The 26503-nt window shown below is 39.8% G+C and overlaps 1 protein-coding gene across 8 annotated transcripts in view; it reads right to left on the bottom strand.

The window, feature by feature from the left end:
- Positions 1 to 21717: 21717 nt before the first annotated feature.
- The window catches only part of pcdh19 (protocadherin 19), a 56111-nt gene continuing 51325 nt past the window's right edge, over positions 21718 to 26503 (bottom strand). For all 8 annotated transcript variants that reach the window (XM_055016639.1, XM_035949277.2, XM_055016638.1 and 5 more), the window contains exon 5: positions 21718 to 24404. In XM_055016639.1, the coding sequence (XP_054872614.1) occupies positions 23845 to 24404 (560 nt within the window). In that variant the 3' untranslated portion in view covers positions 21718 to 23844. The remainder of the gene's footprint in view (positions 24405 to 26503) is intronic.

Here is a 26503-nt window from a genome sequence, read left to right on the forward strand (position 1 = left end):
CCTTTAGAGGGGTTTTGTCCTTGTCCTTGTGTGTGCAAGCATATCCATCCAATCCTCAAATTCATCGATTACACCTCCAGAGCAGCAGTGAGAGCACAGAGTCAGTTCTGGGCCAATGACAGCAGGTACGGTCACAGCCAAACCTGCAGATGGTGGTTAAAGAAGCCATTCTTTTTGGACGGTCTGTTTGCGGAGGCAGCATTGCAACAGGTGATTGGTGAGAGATGGTTCCTCCAGTGTCAGTGTCCTGCAGGTTTCTCAGGCCCATATGTGAGGCTGCAGGGGCTGATTTCCTGGCTCAAACTGATGAGCTCCCTGTCACCGTTTTTCCAAACTCCCACCATCACTGTGGACGAGGGAGCTGCTGCTGTTGGCCCAGTTCTTCTTCTGGCTTGTCCTGACTATTGGCCCGTCAACTGCTCTCTCATCTTTACTTTATCTGCCCCGCAAGAGCTGTCGTTTACAAGCCTTGCCAAGCAAACACCACTTCCGCGGCTGATGATAGCCCTGATGCTGGCGGTGGGACTAATGTGTCTGCTCCAACACTACCACTATCTTTGCTGCAGATGTCTGACTGCGGCTACTCTTGGCAGCGACGCTAACTGATGACAGCACCTGTTGCTGGCTGTGTGATTTGTTTATTTATTTATTTTTTAGATTAGTTGTTTCTACCCGGCAGCGTGTTTTTTGTTTACTTACTGGCAAAGCTTAAATTTAGGGCACACTTTTCATTCGACCTCGAAATGATATATAATAACTATATAAAATATATATATAATAATAATATATAAAAACTCATCACATTGTAGCTGCGGCCTTAATTAGGTGCTAATAATGTCGCTAATTGGAGGCCCGTTGATAACACGCACCTGCTGGACGACAGGTAAACGTCTTAGCGACGTTTCATGACTTAAATAAAAATTAGACGTCTGTGAAATAACTACACAAGGACTTACTTCAGCAAAGTCCATGTTTATTCCGTTATTTCCATAAATCCCAATTCCAAGAAGAAGCTGTATAGGGTTTCTCAGGTGCTACGTGTCAGCAGTGCTGCCCCCAGTGGACGGGAGCAACATTGCAGCAATTGTAACAGCAGCTCTGCCATAAATTCCATTTTTACTATTTTTGTTGACATTGTCAGAAATTTTTCTTTATAGTTGCTGTTGTAATGGATTGCTTTCTTTTAATTTTCTTGCAATTTTCTAAGCAGTGCTGTGTTTGTATTTAGTAGTGTGCAAAAAAATCCAATCCAGCCCCAACACTACAACTTAATTTGATGCTAAAAAATTAAATTCCCCTTATTGTTAAAAAAAAAAACACTTCATTTAAAAAGGCTTTTAGAAAAAAAAACCACCTGCACAATTTGGAATTTGTACAATAGTTTTAAAATGTCTTGTGCAATGTTTTACTATCATCTTTTAAAGTTGTGTTCTTGTTTTTTTGAGAAAGTATCTCTGGTTTTGAAAGGTGCTGTAGAAATAAAATGTTTCATTATCGTTATAATAAATATGAAAGGCATTTTCTGTCTGTGCTCTACATCCTCTTTAATTTGCACTTCTCAACATTTTAATAATGATTAACTAACATTTACTGTGAGTGTTTGCAATCATGAGAGCATCCCACTGGATAAGACTCATGAGATATGTTTTCAATTGACTGAAGGTTTATAGTTGGTTTATATTTGGATGAGATTACTGTTGCCAGAACTCTGTTAATGGTTATTCCTCTCAATCCCTTGGTTCCTTAGAAAACCTAGAGCTACGGATCAATACCCATGATAACCCTGCAATACCAGAGCATCTTGTAGACCAGAATTTTTAATTTAGAAAAGCACAACTGTTGCTCATTTTGGTTAAATGCTGTACACTATATTTTTGCAAAGGATGTTTGAACTTCAGTTCCTGAATTAGTTTCATAAATGTCTCACTTTTTCACTGTGCTTATTAAAACCTTTTTTTTTTTTTTTTTTTAAAGATTTAAAAAACTTGGGAAGGCTGAAAAGAATAGATTCCCTTTGAAAATAAGACTAATGGTCGATACCTAAGAAAGAGTTATGCCTCATGGGAAATGCTTTTATTTTTCAAGTATTTCAAAGGGATGCAAGATAAAGCTATCATTAGCATCTCCTTGGTATGAGCTGTGACCAAGGATACTATGCCTCTGAAAACAACACTTCCTGTGACATTCCACTGTTTGATTCTCTGCAGTAACCTTGGCAATTGCCTCAATCACAGAAAATTAATTCCAGTCATGCCACTCCTTCTCCCTCCCCTGAGTTGTATCAGGCCCATGCATCGTACTACTGGCCCTGATTCACTCTGAATACCAGCCAAGCCCAACGATTTTCAGGTCCCCAGGCCGCTATTGGTATCTGTCTGCCTCCGCTCTCAAAATGGGCCAGTCTTTTGTCTGCACACACTTTTTTAGCTGCCAGATTGTGGCAGATTCAGTCCTTTTTTATTTCCATATTCACAGACGATGTCAGTATGCAAAGGGTTTCTTTGCTTAACAATATTGAGCCTCTATATATCACAGTTGAGAGTTTTTGTCAAGTGCAAGACTGTGAATTTCAGCCTTCAATTTTAACAGATAATACATGTAACTAAAATACAAAAGAACAATCTTTATTCACAGTCTTTATTGAAAACTTAATTTTTATTGTACATATGCATGTAGCAGACATGTATTGCTGTTCATACATCTGGCATGCAATTAGATTTTTAGGCACAAAGGATGAGATATTTGTTCCCTGTCCAGCACATAATTGTTCTGCATGATATTTAGGCCAACACTTGTTTAAGAAGAATGAGGTGATCAGTTTATAGAAACTTTTGGAGTTTATATAAGAGTTTTACAGCAGCTATACATTCACAAATCTCTGGGTAATGTATTTTCAATCGGTCCATCAGGCCCTTTTCTCAGCTTGATCAGTAATCAGTGCTCTGAGTCTCAACTAAAAGTTCAGTAGGCAAACAGCAGCAGCTGCTTACTGCCAATGTGCCAAGTGTAGCTCTACCACTGAGCCACTGCTTTAGCTTTGTAATCGACAATAATGAGCCATCTCACAGAGGTTAGGTAAAGCCTTTCAAATACTAAGGTACTTTCAAGAGCACTCTCATTTAGAGCCTTCTGTGTTCTGTTAGACTGGCCCCTGAGAGGAGGAAATTTTATAGGTTCTTTGTCTGACACTGTTGTGTGGCAATTTTGGAGGGAGCCAGGATCGAAGTTCTTACAATACTCTGCTGAGAAGGCGTGTAGTTACTTCACAGCAACAAGGTTATAGCTTCAAACCCAACTCAACCAAGAGTCTTTTGAGGTCTGAGTAAGCATGCTCTGTACTCGCCTGTCTGGGTTTACAGTAGTTCAAAGACTGCAGACAGCAGTTTAAGCAACTTTGATTCTAGGCCTGTGATGTATTGGTGACCCCCACCTGATCTGCACTGCCTCCTGCTCAGTGTGTGCTGGAATAAGCCCCATCCCACCCCACGACCCTGAACAGGACCTGTTCAGAGACTAGATGGATGGATAACTGTCAGGGAATGAAATAATGCATGTTTTCAAGCATGTAAGATCACATATGGCTTAACAGGACATTTTGTTTTTGTCTTTTATCACTTAAGCTTTTCCTTTTATAGTCAGTTGTTGGTGGCTATTTTATCTGCAAAAAACATGCATAATGCATATCCTGAATGGATTTTTGTCATGGGGAAATGATGTATGTGTGCTCATGTAAAGGAATGGTGACTGGGAGGAGGTGGGGGCTGAGTCTACAGTGGGAGGTTGTGTTGGACCAAAGGCATCTGTCTGGGAGTGGCTGTAATTGGCTGCAGTGTGGCATTGTCTCATTAATATGGAGCCCAGGGGAAGGAGACAGTCAACTTCCTCCCTCTGTGTTTGGTTGTTTGACTGTATCTCCATTGATGCTAAACGCAGTGCTCCTGGGGCACCCCATGCTTGTTGCCTGCTTCGTTAAAACCAAGAAAATGAATATTAATGTTATACAGACTGGAAGCTTCAGTAGCAGAAGGGGGTCGTCAGTCTAAAAGGCCGTTACCACCGATTTCTGAGTGTACTTAATGGGGTCTATTCGGAGGGTCCAAACCCTGCAGGAAGGCATGCTCTATCAACATGCAGAGTGCTGCTGACACCTTATTTCCCTGTCCACAGGGGATCATAGCACCTAAAAAATGCACGGGACACATACGGAAAAAAAATTACCACGTATAATCGCTTGAAAATATATGGCTTTAATGTGCTAGATATAGGTCCATGTTCTAATTCTCAGTGGATACATACCACACTACAAGACATTTTAAGAGTGTAAATATATATTCATGGAAGTCACTGGTGCAGAGTGAAGTAAATTGACAAAACTGCATGTGCATGGCCAGCTGGAGAAGCAAAACCTTAATCTGGGAAGGCTGTAAATAGTCTGTAACCACCACAGTAACATTTATGACAGCTACCACTGCCTGTTTTCAATTTACTTGACACCAGTAACACTAGCGAGCGAATGTGTCAATTCATCCACAGATTTCAGTAAACAGCCACAGACAGCAGCATCATGCACTCTTTTTCCAGCTGATGAACCGACCAGAAGGGAATGCAGATTGGATCAGAAATCAGAGAATCTCTCAACACACTCATAAAAAAAGGAAAAAATTCTTATTTATTAAAAATTGGGGAAGATGCATAACTACTAAAACAACACTGATGTTCAGCATTTTTAGAAATAATCTTGTTATGCTAAGAGTAAATCACAAGGTCCCTTAAAGTAAAATAGTTAAGAAATATTGCCTACCAGTGCATATAAAGCTCACAGATGATCATATTATACTTTGTTATCTCCTCAAAAAATTCACAAAAGTGACCCTTTCTATCATCTGGGATGTTCTGAGTTTGTTGGCTGGTGCACAGTACCTTTCTGAATCTCGGGAGCGTGGCTGCTTCCCCTTTCTTCCGGTCTTTATAGTAAGTTATGCTCGCTCTTAGCTCGTGGCTGTAGCTTCACATGTAACAGACAGGTATGACGACGATTTCAATCTTCTCATCTAACGCTCCCTTTGAGAGCAAAGAAGCCTATTTGCCAATATGTCAATTTGCTCCTTTAATATCATGTTGTCCAGTGTGATTTTGGTTCACACTGTGCAGACTGACTGCGTCTGCACAAACATTAAAAAAAAACACAGTCGGTGCCAAAATTGTAAAGTCTAAATGGAATGCAGCAGTCAGTCTTTTTTAGAAGCTGAGCCATGTGTGAACTTCAGACGATGAATAAGCATTACCTTAAACTAATCATTTATGGAGGCCTCAAAACTACTTACCACATTATTCTTCAAAGCTGAGCAAAAATACTGTACATGGACAGTATTTGAACAGTGTGAGAAGCCTTTTCCGAATACTCAGAATGCTTTTTGAGAAGTAGTGATGCGAATCATTGAGATAGTGGTAGAATGGGAGAAAAAGTCACTCTTGAATATACATAGTGTAGTTACATAATCAACCATAAACACCTCATTACGGCTGAGAGAGACTGCCCCAAACTGCTAATGTGTCAGTCCTTCCACCAGACTGCTATCTGTTAGCTGATGAATTATTAATTATAGAATACATAGAATTCTCACTAGGGAGCTACTCTGTCTCCTCAGAGCAGACGACCACAAAGGGACATTCAAGGTCAAATGAAATAGGTTTCTTTGCAAACTGTGTGAGGATAAAGACACTGGAAAATACCTATAATTGGTTTAAGACACTGCAATGTGGAAGGCTCCCCACTAGCCCTGCGGTCAAATTGCCTCTTTTTCCAGTTGAATTTCAGCAGCATTAATAAAACTTCAATTAACCATCAGGGGTCCATCTTCCGGCTCACCTTCCTAATCTAGTTTGATGAAGCAGTTAAAGAATCAGCGGAGCCAATTTATACGGCTCCCATCGTCGAAGTGAGTGAGAGCATTAGATACTTGTAGCTACAGCAGCGACACGCTTTCATTGTCAGGGAAAGCGTGCAAGGCGGCATCATGTAGCGGCGCACTTTCTTAACCCTGTTTCTCTTTAGCTTTCCCAGTAATTTGTAGCTCTATAAACACTGCCAGAATGCAGACCTGATGTCACACTGGTTAATAGGATCTGACCCCTGATGGTTAAATTATTTAGGTGCTTTGAAGAGAGGAACCCAACAAGCCAGCCTAATTGATGCAACCACACACAAACAGTTCCACTGCTGTGAAAGGGTGTGTAGATCCTCAGCACTGTGGAGGCCTTTTGGACCCATTGTCATTCTTCTCTCAGCAAATTGGAGGTTTTTTAATGAGCGACCACCCTGTTTCGCCAACATTGTCTGCAGCACAGCTACCCACAGCTGGACTTTAGGCTCTGGAAGACCTTCCATTATGCCCCCACACTAAATGAGATGAATTGCAGCAATAGATTTCCTTTCTGAGCCGGATCAGTTCTCACTTATAAGTTTCTTCATAGTTCTTTCCACACACACCATTTACATCAGTAACAACTCTCAGCTACTCAGCAGTAATGTTTTGCAAAATTATCCTAAACAAAGTTAATTATGTTTGTAGAAGAATCTGTTATCATTTGCAGCTTCTATATGATGGATTAAAATGCATTAATCAAAAATAATTTTGGATTTGAGAATTCTAGCACTTCGAGTTGACATTCAATATTGTGGCACCAGTGTGGAATTACTAATCAAAACATGCAACAGCCGTGAAGGTAAATATTAGTTAAGTTGTGTATTTTTTTGAAGAAATGATTTTTCTTATTTCTCCCAATTGCAATTTGGAAAAGCAGTCCCTTTGTCCAAGTCTGCAAATGTGTAGAAGCATTAATATGCTGAGGTAAATAAATGTTAATCTTTTATGTATACCTCAGATATTATGCTTTAATCCTACTCCATCTTTCTCCACCAGGGGTAACCTCAGAACATTTGAAGGATTTGAAGGACAAGTGGCTCAACCATTGCTGCATTTTCTTGTGAACTATTTTTAAATGGGACAATTACTCAGTAATAAATTACCTAAACCAAAATAAAGTGTGCACATTATAATAATCTTTTTTTTTTTTTTTTAAAGAGTGTGATGTGAATTTTTAAAGGGCATTTTCCTGACGCACAGATTTGATGTCTGGTTTAGAACAGATGTTTCTGGTGGAAGACAATACAGTGCTTGTACACAATCAAAATTTAAAAATAAATAAATAAATGCACATCTGTGTTGCTGTTAAGTCAGAGGATTTATCTACATCTCCATATACTGTACCTGTGTATACATGCACTTTCTCAGCATTTCCAAACCGTTATCTGTCTGCTATTTATGAAGTTTTACCTGATTAACAAAGTATACTAAGAAAAAACATAAGCAGAGCCTGCAAATGGTCTTCTTTACTGACTGAAGAATATAAAATCACATCTCTATAGTTTAGTCAATTTTACACAAAACTTTTGGGAGATGTACAACTGGTGACAAATACTCAACCACTGAGTTAATCATCACTCTAGTGAGGTGTGGCTAAGAGGACATTGATCAGATACTGGGACCAGCACACAGACACTCCATTGACCAGTGACAATAAAAGACCACCCTAAAATGCAGCTTTATTCAAATGACACAATGCCACCGATGACAAGAAAAGACCACAGCGGGCTGTTGGCTGCTGGATGCTGACATGTCAGTTAGGTCCATAGACAGGCATGTGAATGTCAAACGCTTCACCATCTGTCCTCTCACAAATCCTTTAAAACAGCTCTGGATGGACATGTCCAGTAAAGTGACCCTGTCCACCAAAATCCACAAAATCATTAACTTGTGATTTGTGGTCTGTTACTCCACTCTCGATCTGCTCATTATCATTTCCAGTATACTTGGTTGTTTCATGACATCCATTCTGTTGTAGAGATGCCTTGTGTTTGAACAAGAAATACTTATTCCCTTATGATTAAAAGAATGGATAGAATTTGTTTTTTAAAAAATCACATTCCGTGTTCATTTTATTAAACAGCCCTTTCATATATACAGTTTTCATGTCTTATTCTAATTCTCACCCAAATACTCTCATCTGCTTTACATTACTTGTGCTTTACTTGCCAACTGATGCAGCTCCTCTTTACATTCCTATAAGGGACAGTTTCTGTAACATTTTCATGCTCACTCCTGAGCAGCCATCTGCTGCTGTCTGTTTACACTTGTCACTGTATAAATTAGTGCAAAATAAATAGCAGTGTCACCTCACGGATAAAGTGAAAATGTCTCATTTGAATATGAGTATGATGGCAGCATTGTGGATGTCAAATGACTTCTACAAACCCCCTCTCAGGATACAACGTGCAGGATCTCACCTGTAATCCAGTATCATATTAACTAAAGCCAGCAACTGCAACACTATTTATGTGCTTTCAACATGACTGTATGGACAAAGTATGGATAAAACTAAATCAGTCCATATAATGAGAAAACAGCTATAAGGCATTGTATACTGACATGTGGTTCCTATAAACCTCAAAGCTGTATTATGCAAAGAAATCATGTGCTAATGCTGACTACCATGTCAGTTTGGCATCGAATTGCTGATCAACCTGACACTCAGTAGCCTGAGACCTCACTAAAATAAGCAGTTAACTCATTATCATCATTGGTAATTGTCTTGTTTTTCTTTCAGACAATTCATCTTAATTTTTTTAATGGAAACACTTCCTGACAACATGTGCATGGAGAGGTGAAGTGGGTCTCACAGATGTCAGTTTGTCAAGTAAGGTAGGGCTGATTTAATGCTCCCTCCATATGCTTAATCATGTAAAACACACAAACACGGTGGTGATTTGTTGGCTGCCAGTCGTTCCCACATCCAGAGTGAGCCAGTGGATAGGTCAAGCTTGCTGGATGTTCCAGCTCTGCTCTCACTTTAAAGCCATTAATCCACGCCTGTCTCTGTGCTTTTTCTTTGTAGTTATTTGACAGAAATAATTCCAATAACAAACAAAAAAAGAAAGAAAGAAAAAAAAATATGTCTGTTTCATTTGCTAGCACTGTCAAAACTCTTTTTACTTTACAGTGTTCTGCTTCTGGTAGTGTCATATTGAGCATGCACATGCTTGGTCCTTCGATGTAGACAGTTTAATGATGTGTATACATTATCAGTATGAATCATCCATTTGTTTAGCGTGGGATTTATTATATACTAAAAACTGCAAGAGAGAAATGCAAAGAACAAATTAACTTATGCAAAATGTCAAGAAGATAATGTCAGCCAACCACAGACAAGGTCAAACACCCTGGTAAAAATAATTAACAAGGTGCAACTCTGTTTTAGAATACAGAAAAATGCTATTAACCGTTACTTGTACATAATTTTTACATACATAATGATGCATCTCTGAGGATATATTTCCACAGGTAGACAAAATTATGCATTTTAATGTCTTTTTGTCCTGTCCAGCCAATCCATATCAAGTTAAAAACAAAAAGAAACTACATGAATCTATGTTTCTATTCTAAGTTCATGCTAAGTGTTAATGTACCTGAGATATACACCCTGTTGACCATTTATGTAAAGAATTGTTATTGTGGTTAAGCCTCTTTGTTTCTCCGCATAACCATCTCTCATGCTGTTTGTGCTCAAAATAGGAAATACTGGCAAATAGTTTAATGGCAAGAGATGAGCAAACTGCATTGTTGCGTAAATGTTAATTAAGGGGAAAAATACACAGGCACGTTTTTCAGGTTCCATGCTATAATGTTTAATAGCAAAGTGATCCGTTTTGGTGGCATACTCGTAACAGTAACTACTTTACTGGCAGCCAGTACTAATCTGTGTAAAACCTGGTCTGTATGGTCTCTATGTACGGGGTCAGAAACGCATATCTTTATGCCACAATCAATTGTTCACACCTTATTTGATGCTAATCTATTAGTTTTGACTGCAACAGGAGTATTTATGGTTGTTTAATCCAGGATTTGAAAAGGTTAGACTTTTCTGGTGTGTGGGCCGAACAAATATCAAACAAATGAAATGTCAAAGTTGGTACCCCTGAACAAATGAAATGTCAGGGACAATACCTCGGCCCAAGCCCTCCCTCACCTGACTCATCGTTTCCACGCACTCATATTTGTAGTCAGACATAACAGGGCAGACCAAATAGGCTTTCTTTCACTGAGCTGACCTATTAGCACCCTGTTATTTGAACTGCTGAATGAAAACCATTAGGGTCCTTTCAACTCACAGCAGAAAGTTAAGGTCACAAAAGTAAAATCTTTGGTACTTTTCTCTGTCCTTTGGCTCCTGGCGCTGCTTTCTCCCGTTTCCTCTGCCTGGCACAGAGCCTTGATTTCTCCCAGTGTGGACATTCTCCCATGCACCGACTCTGACTATCAAAACAACAGTCATTAGGCAAATTTGCTTTGGTGCAGGATTACGTTAATTATCATGGAATTATCACTTCATTAAAGCAGGCAGAGATAAATTATCTCTGATGAAACGAATGCAAAATGAGGAAATAATGATCATGCCCAAAAAAAAAAAAAAATTAAGAGACTTCTCGTCGAAAGAAAATCAAGTCATTGTGTTTCAGAGTGTTGATCCCCGAGAGTCACTGCAGCACAGCGCAACATGACAGAGCAAGTGGGGTTCCACAGAGAGGAGTCAGGACCACCCACCCCTTTACCCAATACAGTTAAATTTCTCTGCCAGAGCCTCAACAGAGCCAGCACTTTTCCCTGCAAATTGCAAGTATCATTAATCATGCCAAATACCAATTTTAATGAATGCCTCCATAAACCCAGTAACATACTTTGTTTCTGGGCAAAATCGTCGGTGCTGCAGCAGGATCTGAGTGGAATTCTCTTAACTGTAATGATTTGTTTCCCACCAAGTTGTATTTTCATGGTCTCAGGCTTTGCTCTGTTGACCTCAGTGCAGTCATGGTGGAAAAGATTAGTGCACACATGACACTGACTGACCAGGTTTATAATGTGTCTTTTCTTACAACAGAAATGATTAAAATCTGGAAAACCTTGGCAGTAATCTTTGCTCATTTGTGAGCACACTGATTAAAACAAATCTGGCAAATTTATACAGATAGATATTTATGAGCCAGTGGGCGCTGTCTTAAAATTAAATTAATCATTGAGTACCCTTGTTTTCCATTTTTCAAGAGATGGCTAAGAAAGAAAAAAAATGAAATTAAAGCATTAGTACTGCAGCTTTAATAGCCTATTCCTTGTTTGTTTTAGTAGTATTGGCATCATACAAAATGTTTTGTCACACCATTTCCTCTTTTTCTGGGTATTAAGGTGCTAGAAGAGAGAAATAAAGCCCCTGGGGTGATCAAATATTCTTTCCCAGTCTTTGTTTTTTTTAGCCCAACAGTTACTGCAGCACAAGGACGCTGGTCTCTGCTTGATTTATAATCATGACAATAATCATATTTCTATGGCAACATAATGCAGTAGCAAGGGCCCTATCATAGCATTGCTTAGCAATATCCACTGATGTGCAGTGTCTTAGAAATTAGGGCTCATCCACTCATTGGGAGAAATATTGTAGGAAAATCATGAAGGAAAATATTGCCTTAAATTATGCTTGACTTTTTATCTTGTGTTTAATTTATTTGTGCTCTAAATCATAGTTATGCGAGTAAAACAACAGTGGGTTTTTTTTCTTTTTCATTTTTGACGCAGCAGGTTTGATTATCAATTATCAAAAAGTCATGTTGACTGACAGATTGTTACTCTACAAGCTGAAAAGAATTTTGTCGGAATAGAACATAACATTTTGGCAATATAGGGTAGCAAAAACAAATGTTTGTTTTTTTTAAATGCTATCTCAATTACTGTCTCCAAATGCATTGGAAAACATTCAGTAACATCTCTAACTATCATGAAGCAAATGGCAGCAAATCTGTCTCAGACAAAGAATGTTGGCCCTTGTGAAAACACTGGTCTAATGGTCCAACCAATGGGTTTGCTACTCACAACAGAAATTAGGTATATTCTCATAGCCATTACAGATAACATTCCCTTTTATGCTGCTATATTCTACTCTGCTTATCTAGGGACTTGATGAACTGCACCACTGAAGCTGTAATACAGACTTGACTAAATCCCTTAAGGACCTTCCATAATGGTGGCACACTGTTCCATAAAAATGCTAGTTTGCTTTGGAAATTGAGGTGCAGCTTCATTAAAAGCATCCCTGTTGAATCTGAGAATAAGTTCCCAAGTGAGTCAGGGTGTGAGGCCAAAAGAACCACTAGAGACGGGGGAGGAGAGCTCCTTACACTCATAGTTTCTCCCAGTGAATCCCCGGTAGCTTTAACCCCCTCTCCCTTTCCTGCAGTGTTGGTGGTATCGCCCAGGTCTTCCATTGTTGAAGTGTTTCGAGGGAAAACCTCACACCAGGCTACTTATTCTTCATGAGGTCACATTAAACAAAGACACTTACTCCCCAGGGTGTTCTGTGACTTCTAAAAGCATTGCATTGAGAGACTCTGCTGCATTGGATGGAGCAGAATACAAGTTTCCAAAGAGGAAAGAAAGACTTTTATCAGATTGAAGACTGAACACTGAAGCTAGGACTTTTAAATGAAGCTGTGGGGAACATTAAACATGCACAACAAAAAGAATGACGAGCAGAATGTTGCACATGAAGATGCCTTGCTGGTATTGTAGATCTAGAGAAAGGCCACAAGTGTTGGTAAATCTTCAGCTATTATATGTTGGAGAGAAATTTACCAACACAATACCACAGCATGGACGTACACTGTATACACTGCTGTGCTGACTATCCTGGTGTCGAGTAACAAATTACATAAACCACCCACAAGAAATCTGTGAAGATGCATTTGTGATGATGCAGCTACTCGCCATGATGGCTAGCGCGCACTCTTTCTATTCTAATGCTTTGTTCCAGCCACTATTTAATGTTCACCTTTTGTGTTGAGGATAAATCTGTTTCGAACAATTTCTACAACTTAGGCTCCACAAAAACTGTGTGCAAATTTCTTCCACCAGCTGCACGAGAAGCTACACACACCTGTAGTCAAAGCTTCAGGCGATCCATTCACTTTTGTTCAGGGATTTAAATAACATAGAGAACAATAAGTAGCATGCACTCTACACACTGTTCCAATTTCAGCTCACTGAGTAATCTCTCATTCTTCTCTGCAGAATGGAGAAATCCATTCAGCTCTTTTTTGTCACTGCCTCTTACGAGTACAATGGTATTTATTTGCAGAAGTCTTGTGTAAATATATGCATATATCCACAACATTTTATTTGCATATAATGTTCTTAATTTGTCTGATAATTTGATTCCCATTTTGTGTAAGTATGTATGTACATAATGTATGCACACTGTGTGTTTATGCATTTATGCATACTGAAAATATGAATAAGCTGATGAGGCTCCATCATATTTGATTGACCACTTGCTGGAGGAAACAAACACTCATTAGCATTTGATGACGTTCGTGTTGGTCGTGGGATCAAACGAGCTGCTTGGACCCTGAAACTTAACTTTCTACAAAGAGTGGCCTTTAAAATATACAAGTGTTAAACCATTGGGAACTTTTAAGTTTGTTGTTTTTGTTTATCTGAGTGAAGCCAAAGTTTTAATGAGTCCTCAAGGTTTCTCTCAGAACGCACGTTTAAGTGAAACAGGGAAAAAGTCAAAAGTGACTTGAAGCAGGAAAAGTGAATCACCTTGATAGCATTTAACTGAACTCACAATCGTCCATCAATTTAACCAAAGACTGACACAAAAACAGAGCTGACTGAAAATTGCATGGTTATAATAACAATTTTTGTCTGTGTTTACAGGGGACCTATATGAATACCATGCAGTATAATACATTGTCGAGGACATTTTATGGCCCCAGGTTCTACCCTTGAATAAGACTAAGACTAATAACACTGCTGAGTTTACTGTTTATTTATTATTGTCAACCATATGGAAAATGAAAGTACATCATTCCAGCGGGGAAGACCTTACTCAACAAGGAGGTAGAGACTTCACTCATCTGTCCCCTCAGGTCCAAGTCCAATGTAACTGCATTTATAAAACGTTTAAACGTTATGGCATAGTGTCCATACCATGTTAGAAACCTGAGACCATCTTTGGAGAGACAAAAACCTTTTAGGGGTGTAAACTTGTCTTCTCTGGCTGACCTCCAACCGTAACCTTTTTGACTCAAGGTAACTCCTCTATAATTAAGCTATATACAGCAAAGTTATTCTACTAACACTGATTAGTTTTAGAACAACAAAGATACATTTACATAAAATTTACTAGCAGATAATAAATGATAACCTAAGAGTTCGTGGTTAACTTTACTTTCACAACATCAACTTATGTTAAAATTTCTCCAATATGTGATTCATATTATTATTTGAAATGCTGTGGTAGGGTAGTTAAGCATCAGTCTCCACTGGTTTTGTTGGTCATACATATTCACCCATCAGCTGCATTAACACCAAAAACCTAATACTGTGTGAGTCGTCCTCCAAAACAGATTACTTGAAGTATGAACTCCACAGGATGTCTCCTATGGCATCAGGCAAATTAACAATTGCAATAGGTCCTTTAATTCCTGTAAGTTGCATGTGGGGCCTCCATGGATTGGACTTGTTTTTCCAGCACATCCCACAGTTTCTTGATGTGATTAAGATCTTGGATATTTGAAGTCAACATCTTGAGCTGTTTTTTTTTTTTTCAGTGTGGCAAAGTGCATTATTCTGCTAAATGACACCTCTGCAATTAGAGTATACTGTTGCCATGAAGGGATGTAGTCTGGTCAACATCGGTGCTTAGGTACACGTCAAAGGAACCTTCACATTAGCGCCAGGACCCAAGGTTTCCTGGCGGAACATTGCCCAGAGCATCTCACCACCACTGCCGGTCTGCCATCTTCTCATAGTGCATCCTGCTGCCATCTTTTCCCCAGGTAAACAGTACATATGCACACAGTCTTCCACAAGATGTGAAAGAAAAGGTGATTAATCTGACCAGACCACCTTTTCTCATCCCTCCATGGTCCAGCTCTGATGCTTATGTGCCCACTGTAGGTGCAAACTGTGATGCACTGTGTGTTTTCACACCTTTCTTTCATAGTGTTTCAGCAATTTGTGTTACAATATTTCATCTGTGGGATCAGATCACACTGGCTGGTCTTCACTTCTCACATGAGCCTTGAGCGCCATGATTCTACCCTTCCTTGGACCACTTTTGGCAGGTGTGAACCACTGCATACTGGGAGCACAGCACAAGACCTGCTGTTTTGGAGATGCTCTGACCCAGTTGTCTCTGCATCAGAGTTTGGCCCTTGTCAAAATCGCTCAAGTTCTTATCGTTGGTCATTTTTCTTGCTTCCAACATATCAGCTTCAAGATCTGTCTGTTCACTTGCTGCCTAATCTCCATATCTCATGGCTCCTCAGGTGGTATTGTAATGAGATAAGCAATGTTATTCACTTTACCTGTCTGTGGTTTTAATATTGTGGTAAATAAGTGTAGGTTTGTGTTTACAACAAAAACAATCATGAGTAATTCATAAAAATAATTACCAGATGTTACTTACTGTTGTTCTTTGCTACGGCTCATAGAAAAAGACTTGTTCTGTCACAATAGGACATCACAAGAAAGTTAATTAGGTGACATGCAGGACAAAACAAGTGGCTTCTGTATTCCAGCTGCCAGCCTTTTATCTATAATACTGTTAAAATCTTTTTGTTTGCCCTGGCAGCAGGGAAATGCAGTATATCTTTCTTTAAGCAACTTATGCTTTTCTGTTTTGTGTGAGCCACACAATAGATTGGGAACTGAGTATAAGCAGGCCTGCGGTGCAATTGGAAAGTCAGCATCTACTTGCTTCAGGAAATATTCAGACCCGTTTACTTTGTGTGCACTTTATCGTATTTTAAAGTGTCTTCTTTTATAAACTATATCCAGTCCTTTTTCAATTTGCAGCAGATGGAATGTGATAAAGTTTCACAAATATCTGAAAGATTATTATAGGACCAGGACACAAGTGACCCTAATTTGGAGTGTGAAAGCAAGGGGTATGAATATTTTTTGTAAATGCGAGATTTTGGTTTTTAATACATTTGCAAATTTTTCTAAAAACATGTTTTCACTGTGTCATTATGGGTTACTGAGTGTAGATTGATTTGGATGAAATGTCAATTTTATTCATTTCAAAGTACAACACCATGAAATAAGCAATAAGTAAAGGGGTCTGAATACTTTCTGAAACATCTGTAATTCTCAGTGCTGAAGGTAGGTAGTACAGAAGTTGAAAAAAGCATTCTTAACAGATAAGCAAGGTCACAGTAAAAAAAAAAAAAGAGCAATCACTCTGTTTAACCATATGTTATATGACATTTAAGTTCTATCACTGAAGGGCACCTTTCTATTGTCCTTCTTGCAACTGAAGTGTCTTCTGTTGAGAACGGAAAAAGGGCTGAGGAATGAAATTATCCTTTGTGCATGCGTTCAATCTTTTTGCAGTATATTTTTGTGGTACAACTGACAGCCAGAGTAGTTGAAATTCATGTTCTGGTAGTTTCTGTCCCAAGTTCCCAGTTGCAAGTTTCTTAAACATGACAGAAGTTATTCATCTAGGGCCACTGAACACATCTGACAGCTGACCTCAAAGAGCTAATGTTGACAAAGGCAGACTTGCCATTGTCTTGTTAAATCCTCAAAGAAAATAGCCAGTGACCAGCTGACAGCTAACATGTACACATGTTTTGCTCCAGTGTGAGAGGAAATAAAAATGCAACTAATCAGAAACATCTACTCACTATTAAAAACTCATAGTAATAAAACATACTAAACAAGTTACTCGTCCAATTCGAAATATATCAGTCTGTTTATGGTCAGGAAGCCAGTGCCAACTAAATAGTCAGAAAAGTCACAACTGGCTGGTTTTCTTTCTTTTTTTTTTTTTGCTTGTCTCACACTGAAGGAAAAGGCAGACACACAAATGAGGAGAAATGACAGCTAATGGGCGAAATCACAACAGCCAGTAAGACATCTCTCTTTCATCGACTGACAATTTAGTCCAACTTGTTGAAATTTGCCAAAAGACTGCTGACGAGGGCCGACTGGAGCCAACAGTGGCAGACACACTGCAAAAACTGCTGCGTGATGGCTCTAAGGCTCTCATTTTCATTCACCATTAGCTAACTGCTTGCAGAGTATTGAGCTTTGCAGGCATAGCTACCACAAGATTAGTTTCAGTGTTGCATTCTCCTTTACCTGCACACAATGGGAGCATTACTTCCCCTGGCAATCCATTTAAAACCAGAGGGCCAAGAAATGAGCACTGAACCGTGTAAACTGTGCAGATTGCCTTAAACTTTACGTTGCGTAGTAGCAGAAAAACAAAGAGGTTTAAATCAATATGTCATCAGATCTATAGTAAATTATCAATAAAGCAGGCCAAGTTAAGTGAAGTCACACAGATGCAAAGAAAAAGGTGTCTCAGTATTTGAAAAGACTCGGTTTATGTCTTGTGTAAAAAGAAGCTTAGTGACTGAAGATCACAAGAAACAGAACAACAGCTAGTAACACTTGAGAAAACAAAGACCTCTCACTCCTGCAAAGGTTTTCTGAAGTTATTGCATATTTTAGAAAACTGCTCTCTTGACTGCAAGCAACCAGACAGGAGAGTAGTTTTAACCACGCGTAGTGACATTTGAAGTGACATGCTCCTTTGGTTTTAGCTTTTCACAGCACATTTTGGTCTCACTTTGGACTGCAATCCATCTTTCTGAATTACTGTAGCAGAGGAACAATTGATCCAATCTTTTTAGCCCCCAGTATATTCCTGTAAAAGGCATCATCCCACAGAGACAGAAAAACTGCTTGAGATGGACTAAAAAATGGATTACAAATGCTTCCTAAAGATTCCCAGAGCATTTATTCCAATTATGATTCAAAGTTCAACAAAATTCCAGCGTTTTGTGTCACTCCAGGAGGGCAGAGAGGTCAGAGAATGTACCTGTGCCAGGCTAAAATAAATCATTGGCAAGCAGAGAGTTTGGGTCAAATAATCACCCCTCCGATAATGCATGTCCATGGAGAGGCTGCTGAGATTCATTGCTGTGCTCCCGCTGACAATAATGGAGGCTTTCAAAGGCCACAGTCTTTAATTTCTAGTCCCCGCTATCAGCGTTTTCATCCTCTAGAGAGGGGGAGGTCAACTGCCCCTGTTCCACAGCCCCAGAGCCAGCATCCTGGGCATTAAGGGCTGAGAGAGGTGACTGAGGTCAGGCTGCGATTGCTGCTGGAGATGGCAGCCTGACGGGTCCTGGGGCTCATCGGACCCTTTTCAGACAAAGAGGCTTTATAGAGCAGCTCCCAGGTCAGTTTTATCAGGGCATCACTAATGGTTATGATATGATCTGTCTAGCATCACTTCCAATTAAAGCTTGCTGGGGGAATGTGGCAGACGCTGCGCCCCATCTCACTGAGGGCTCAGTTGTGTTCACTGAGTGTAGACTATTGTTTGAGCCGCTCATTTCAGTGGTGATCAAAGTTCCATTGTGACTACCACAAAAGGAAGTGGCTACTGGCCAGGCCTATTAGATATGTAGTTGTGGTGGGGAGATGGAGAGGGTAATCAGTCTTACTGATAGCAATGACCAGTCGCCTTCTCACTGTGACAAAGACTAACCTCCTCAATACAATATAAAGCTATAACAAAAGCTCATTCTTCTTGCCGAGATACCCTTGCCTTTTGACCAAGAGAGAATCCTCATAATTTCTACAACTTTGTCAGGCCACACACTAGTCTCTGTGCTAATATCCCATTCTAAGAGCTCACCGCTTTCAAATGATTCTGTCTGCAGCAAGACCTGAACAGCCAACTTGTCATTCAGAGTGCAGTGCAAACCAGAATCCACCAAGGACCTCAAATCTCCATCCAGGCCCAGATTGACAGCTGTGCAGATGTGGTGTGAGGGCACATACGAGGCGAGGTGAACTCAGCATTAGGCTGATTTGATTTCTCTCCCGTAGTGATGATAATCATCTTGCTTATAGGTGTGGATCCGAGGAGCAAACCATTATCTGTTTGCTAAATGGCCTATAGAGGCATTTAAAAATACTCGATTGAGGAAACTGCCCACGGACTAATAAAATCATACCACTTTTCTTTGAAGACAATTAATAGTTTTAAATTTGCAAGTGGATTTGCGAGTGGGAGTAACAAAGATTAGCTGTCAAAGTAAAAACTTTTCTTTCTTCTTAGTCTGAACTTCTTTATCTTGTGCGTCAGAAGTCTTGACCACTTCACCTGCTTTTCAGTGGGAGAAAATTAGAGAAGAGATGTGAGCCTAAAGTACCTAGAGTCAGTGTCTCATTTGCATGCCTGAAAGAAAATGAATTTGGCAAACTGCAAAGGACCACAGAGAGAAAACTATAATCTTCAGACACCGTATTTGCAGTTGCAGTCATTGTAATATACGCCCTTTAAATGGTCTCGCTAGATTTTAAAGCAACTTTAGAAAGCACCAAATCGACTAATTAATCTGCAGCTATAGACAAAACAACACCCTCACACAAATGCCCCAATAAGACAACGTGGATTAATTGTAGTATTTTATCTTTTTTGACTGTGCTGCTCACAGATTGCAACAGGCTTCCGTTCAAGGCGTTACTTTAGTGTGTCTGACATGTTGTTAGTTAACCCTAACTTCCACTGGAGGTTAGTGAATGGAGTAGTGGGTCATAATGAGGCAGGAGCAGCTGCAAGCCCCTTTGATAGAATGAGGTCACTAGAGCGAGAGCAATCAGTGGTTGGGGGATGGTTTAGGGTGGGTTTCACTCAAAAGAACAGGCGACAAACTGTTTTGTATTGAAGGAATGCGAGGCTGCAGGCTCTCCTCCTGCTCTTTTTCAATGCATGTCTATGTTAGAAATAAATCATTTTAATTGTTCTCTGATTCCCCCTCTCTTACCATTTTGCAAAATGATAATTGGAACATTAATAGGATGTTAATAGGATGTGTGTCCTGGTAACCTTTGATATAAATCTCACCATAATGGAGAATATTCTACATGACCACCATGAATCAGGAGTAATTAAATATGCGTGGACAAGCATCAGTTTGGGGAGTTCCTGCATTGCAAATAAGGTTTGACCAACAGGGACACTGGAGTGACACAGAAGACAAAGTTTTTTACATATATGTTTTAGAAAGAATTATTGGGTTATTGTACTGCTAAATCAATTTTTCAGGTTAATGATAATGAGACCGGTTTCTCTAAAATGGGTTTTAAAATGCATACTTTGCCCTTCAGTTGCCGTCAGGATTGTACCTCTGGTTCAGGCGGGATTGTTATGGAGACCCAGGGGTCTAAACACTGCTGAAAGGGCATGAGTAATTCATATGAGTGGGGCAGGGTTTGAATAGTGGTATTGCCCACGAGAAGAGAACTTAGCTGGAAGAAACAAGATCCTCCTTATAGACTAATGGATGTGTTAGCAAGAGCGCTTTCAGACCAGCTTTCATGTTGGCTCCACCAGGGGGTATAGAGGGAATGGCAAATTAATTATAGAAATGAAGCCAACCTCTTTTTCTTATCATAGAGGGCAGCTGTGTGGCAGCTGTGTGTTTTCCCTTCGCTTGTTTGCTTCCTTCTCTTTCCGTGGCGCTGGAATGTGTCCTGTTCTACATCTATACTCTCCCTCTCTTTATCAATCCATACAAACTTACTCAAGAGAAAGATCTGCTGTCTGTGGGGGGAGGTGAAAAGTGGAGGCTTTATTGAGTGAAAATGTCATAGAAAGTGTTGTAGACTCGCAGAGACAGAATCAGCCGCTGTCTTGCCTTTCAACTTATTTCATAGCTTTTAGACCTCTCCACTCAAGGTCGACTAATAAATCAATATTTCAAGTAGGATCTGGTGGTTTAATGACATCATGCTGTTGGCTGAGAAAGCACATTAACCGCCAGTGGAATGTGAGTGTCAGTGACAGGCTACGTGGTCTCGATCAGCGTCTACATTGTAGTGTTCGGAGAGACATTTACGGATGGCAAATGTCTCCAAAAACTGCATGTGACCCACTCTAGCAAATGAAAAGAGCGCTGCTATAAGAAACAGACACTAGCACACACTTACATCACTTGTTGGAAGATTCCCAAAGGTCTGCTTTGGAAATAATGGGAAAGAGCAACAATGAATGCATGGAATATTAATGCAGAGTTGGAGCCAGCCTCAAGTGAAACTGTTAATTTCCGTTTTATCATGACAAATAGAAGAGACATCAGTCCATGTGTTATCGTGCTGTTCTCAGACATTCACATATTACAGATTGTTAATGTATTATGGCAAGGCCAAATTCATTTAAAAAAAACTTGATGGACACTGTGCTGACCTCCCACATTAGTGTATAGATTATTCGAGTTAATTGTAGGTTCAATGCATATTAAATGTAATGTTAAAGTTTGACTGAAATTTCTAATTTTCTCAACTAAGAAATCAGTTTATATAACCTTGGCTAGTGTGTCCTTATTTTGTCATAATTTTGATGGAGAAATTACATTTATTTCTGTTATCAACATGCCCTCTTTGCCAATATTAGTCTATGATTTGATTAAAGTGCTCCGTATGTTATTCCATGATTTTGTATGTTCACGTAATCTACATAACGGTGCACTAAATGTACATGACATTTTTTGAGTAAAGACAAGAAAACAAAGCAGGGAACATTTAATAGTTTAATTATAAGCTGCTGTATACATTCAGTGATTATTCCGATTTTCATGTTGCCAGAAGCCATGGGTGAGACCAGCAAAACATTCAGCTACAAGATCTAGTTTGTTGTATGCAATTTGTCCATGTTCATTCATATTTTTCCACATTGTACATAGTTTACTGCAAAGCAACATAAAACCACATTGCTGATGTGCAACACGGTTCTTCCAAGACCTTAGTTCGTTCGAACATGATTCCACCCAGTCTGTTGTGTGGCGCTTGTAGGAGGGAGAGCCCTGTTTATACCACTGTGGTCTGAAACTTATCTTTGAGATCAGCTGAACACAGATGGCACAGGGCGACAGCAGTGCTGAGCAAAGCAAGCCTGCACATCAAAATGCCCTCGGTTGAAGCAGAAAAAAAGTGTGTTTAAACTTGATTGGGCCCAATAGGAATGCCGACCTATTGCACAGATAAAATAGGTGGAACCCTGTTACAGCCTGAAGAACACTGGAAGCTGTTCTTTCTCTCCCTTAGATACTAAGATTAAGCAACATCCTGCAATCTTTAAGGTTTTGTTTGCGTCTCTTTTTTGGTTTCTTTTGCTATCTCACTCTAAGCTCATTGAACTGACACACTAATGTTGGTGCTGTAATAGCTTTTTTTTGTTGCTTTTTTTTGTCTTTTTACATTTTCTAGTAGCCCACACAGAAACTGGATGGCACAAGAACTGACCAATAAGAAACTCTTTACAACAAGGTAGACTGCAAGTCAACAGTTGCCAGGGATCACACAGTAAACAAAAAATAATCCAAGTTCATTTTGAAAATAAAAAAACAAATCAGGTTCAATATAAAAGCAAAAGACAAATGAACAAAAGCAAGTTAATTTCAAGTATAACTTACTCATAAAATAACTACACAGCATTAAATATTCTCATTATACATTTTTAAATTATTTATAAAATATATTTTGGCATATATGTTTTTTTTATTTTTGTGTTTGTGTAACAAACGCTACTGTAGCTTCAGTTGAACACCAATGTTTATTTGTTTTTTCTCTTGAAACAAAACATTAAAGGGATTGTCACATAACAACAGGTTATTAAAAATGATAATAGTAAACCCTATACAGAGTTTCACATAGCAAGACATGAGTGACGATCCCTTCTATCCTAGCCCCATAGTCAAAAGTCAAAAAAAGTACAAGACCAAAGCACAAAGTTCTAATTTGTGCTCCACTGGCTACAATCAAGGTTGGGCACAGGAGATTTCAAAAGCAGTAAGTCTTTTTTTTTCATACAGCTCAATTTGAACACAAGGGTCTGTCTGTCCCACTTCCAGTGTTCAGTGGCTTGGCAGATAGCGAGAGTTCATTTAGCTCCATCCGTGATAAAATATAAATACTGCAAGGACCTCACAGTCTGATGACACTGGGATGTCCTCAGGGATACGCAGACAAAGTTTCTCTTATTAGTCAGGGAGAGGAGCAAATGAGACCAAGAGGCCTCCCGTTTCTTCTCCTGAATGTATTGAAAACTGCTGAAGGAGTAAATTGATGATACTTTTGGATGAATCCTGTGTATATCTGTTGCTGTTTATTACAGTGACGGAGCTCACTATACAAAGAAACAAAGAGCGATTTTGGCAGCTAAAACAGACTGCAAAACCAAAGAAGGCAAATGTCAGTTTGTGATACAAAAGTAGTTCAAAAGGCATAACTGTACGTACGAACTGGCACCTCAGGCGTCCAAACATGTAGCGTCCTGCTTTGGCTCGAGGGCTGGAGAGCTCCACTGGCCGTGTCCACGCGGTCAACAGTAACCTGCCTGTCCACTCGTTGCAGACTGATAGAAAGGAAACTGAACAAAAAGCAAACAAGGAAAAAGTACTGCGACTACAACAAAGCCACATCCACTACCTGGGCTCGAGCACACAACTAGCTGCAGCATACTACAGTTTGTCATTATCAGCCCAAGCTGGTTCTTGAATTTTGTATACTGCAAATGGGTGTGTCTCTCTACTTCCACAGCCTGATTTCCTTCTGTGTACACACAGCTATTGCGGGGTATATATACGATACGTGAGTTTACACTGTATGCGTGTATGCATGTTGGTGTGTGTCGCAGAGAAACTCGCTAAAGCACAATGTCCTTCAGGCGCTTGCTGCTGGGGGATTCCTTGTCTCGGCCATCGTGGAGAAGCGTGTTGATCTCCCTGACAGCCGGCTCACTGTCCTTTCCCTCCGGCTGCCGCAGCAGGCTGTGGTTGGCAATTCGCTCTGCGTCGCGGCATTTCAGTGTGTTGTAGGCAGATGACGGCTTGGATACTGGGCTCTTCAGGTGCACAGGGGAGGTGATGGGGCTGGCTGCCTCACGCCCATTGCCAGCTTCACGAACAGCCCCTCCATTAGCCTTAGGGCTACACACCTGAGACTCCTGAGTCCGCTTTCCCTTTATCTCTCCCCGCTCCACATCTTCAGGCCCATCCTTGCCAAAGGTGGCAAAAGTCCTCTTGGTTGTGCCATCCTCATAGTGTGGCACATCCACTGTGGTGGCCTCAATAGACAAAGCAATGACATTACGGGCGTGCTCGGGTGACTTGGCACGTGCCGGGATCGGAACACGAGGCATCCAGCAGCGGTCAGAGTGGCCTAGGATGCGGCACTCGTCCTGGCAGTGAAAACCCTCACTGGGATCTGTGAGAGGGGGGAAAAAAAGAAGAGAAAACCTGACAGTTAGCTTTATCTTAAAAACCAGCTTAATTTTCAGATACATTGCGCACAGATCTCATGATGATAATCCTCCCAGATGGTCTCCATTTGACTTAACTACATCAAACCTGTCATAAAGTAATATAAGAAATAAAATACAAACAACGATGCACTTTGTTTTAATTAAAACAGCCCAAGTTAAACATTTCGCAACGATTTCCTTTCACTTGTATTGCATTCCATCTACATCTGCTTAAGACTGCAGTCCCGTTAACGCTTCTCACGGAAAACAAGAGCTGGATGTTTGGGGCACGTCTAATATGCCAATTAAATTATGTATTGTTAAATCAAAAGTCCATTTGCAGCTCTTGTATAATTGGGTTTTCTATAGCAACATTAGATAAAAGGCAGGTTTAAACAGTGCAATAAGATATCTCAGAAAGAAAGACACCAGACGAGTTGTGGTGTTGCTGCCTGGTTCATATCTCTCTCCCTTTCTGTCTCTGTCATCTGGCGCCGAGTTATAAATATGTAATGATGTTTAACGCTGGAGTGAAAAAAAGATTTGTCTGAGTTGGTATAACTGTGCTCTTCTGTACTTTGTTGTGTTGGGGAAAGAACTTTCAAGAACATTTTTGCATCATTATAACAACAAAAAATGCTACAGTTTCTCTCTCAAACTCAAATGCCGTAATTTTTGTTTGTTCTTAATTCACATGTACGCTTCAACAAAAGAGCACTGCTGTCATTTGTCTCATGTAGATTGGATAAAAAATGTTGTTCAAAACAACAAAGATTCATATCATTACTTTTAAAAATGATTTGACAAAAGAAAATAGAACAACTCAGTTTCCAGAATCCTTTTATGCGACTGTACTGTTGCGTTTTCCACCAGCTCCAGTCTTAAGTAAGAACCTGCCACACAGATACACAGTGACATATTTCTGAGCTCCCCGACTGCTTGTTTCACTCCTACCAAGAGCCATCCTCCGTTCCAGAGGCCCAAGGTGACAAGAAGGGATTGTGAGAGGGATTGCGATCGACCCAAATGCATACGCTTACATCTAGCAATCGCAGCTTGACAGATCACCTAATTAAAATCACTAATGATCTGTTTTTCTCCCTTCTTTTCTGCACTCATGAGAGGCACCTCTGCTAAGGCCCTGGGGATCGATATTTAAAGATTGGAGACAGGCTTTTCGGGGGCAGATATGCCAGAGCTGTCTCTCATAAAGTATAATCTGATGAGACTGACAGATAACATAGTAGCTAAATGACGGAATGAGTGAGTAAAGGGTATCGTGGGCTTTCTGAACCCACATACAGGGAGTGGAACTGTGGAGGAGTCGTCTCGACTGTGTGCAGAAGATGTGAATACCGGCCCAAGAATGCAGACTATGACTGAGCAACGTCCACAGGACTGGTTCAGAGTGAGACAAAGGTAGCACAGATGGAGAAGCTTTTGATCATGTCTGTCTAAACGAGCACACAGCGACAGACATGACATTTTCCGGAATGAATGCAGAATCCACCTGCTTACATGAAATGGCTTTGTAACCAGCATCTCAGATCTGGGCTACTGTAAAAAAAAAATCATTTCACATCTTAGCATGTCAGCATAAAATTTCAACTTTATGAGATATTATTCCACAATTTTCACACAATGCAGCATAAATAGGCAGTTTTATGAAGTCACCATCATCTAAAAGGCAAAAATTAGCAAAAAATAGATTATTTTCCACTATACAGTCTTGTATATATGTATGTTTGAATGAATACTGATTGGTCCAAGGAACTGCAATGGCAGCAATCAAGGAAAGGCAATAAGCTGGAGGTTTTGTTTAAAGATATGCAATCAGAATGTAATAATGCAATCACAACAGTCTGCACCAGGTACAAAGAACATAATGGAGGGTAATGAATAAAAAAAATAAATAAATAAAAATGCATGATTAGATTGTCCACTGCAACAGTAATATTAAAGCCAATTCAAACTCTATGTCCTTTTGAAAAAAATATGTAACTGCTTTTTAAGTAACAATTTGGTGCCTTTTCTTGAATAGATTGCTAATGATAAAGATAGT

Source organism: Amphiprion ocellaris, chromosome 13 (genome assembly GCF_022539595.1).
Source record: "Amphiprion ocellaris isolate individual 3 ecotype Okinawa chromosome 13, ASM2253959v1, whole genome shotgun sequence".
Classification (NCBI taxonomy): Eukaryota; Metazoa; Chordata; class Actinopteri; family Pomacentridae; genus Amphiprion; species Amphiprion ocellaris.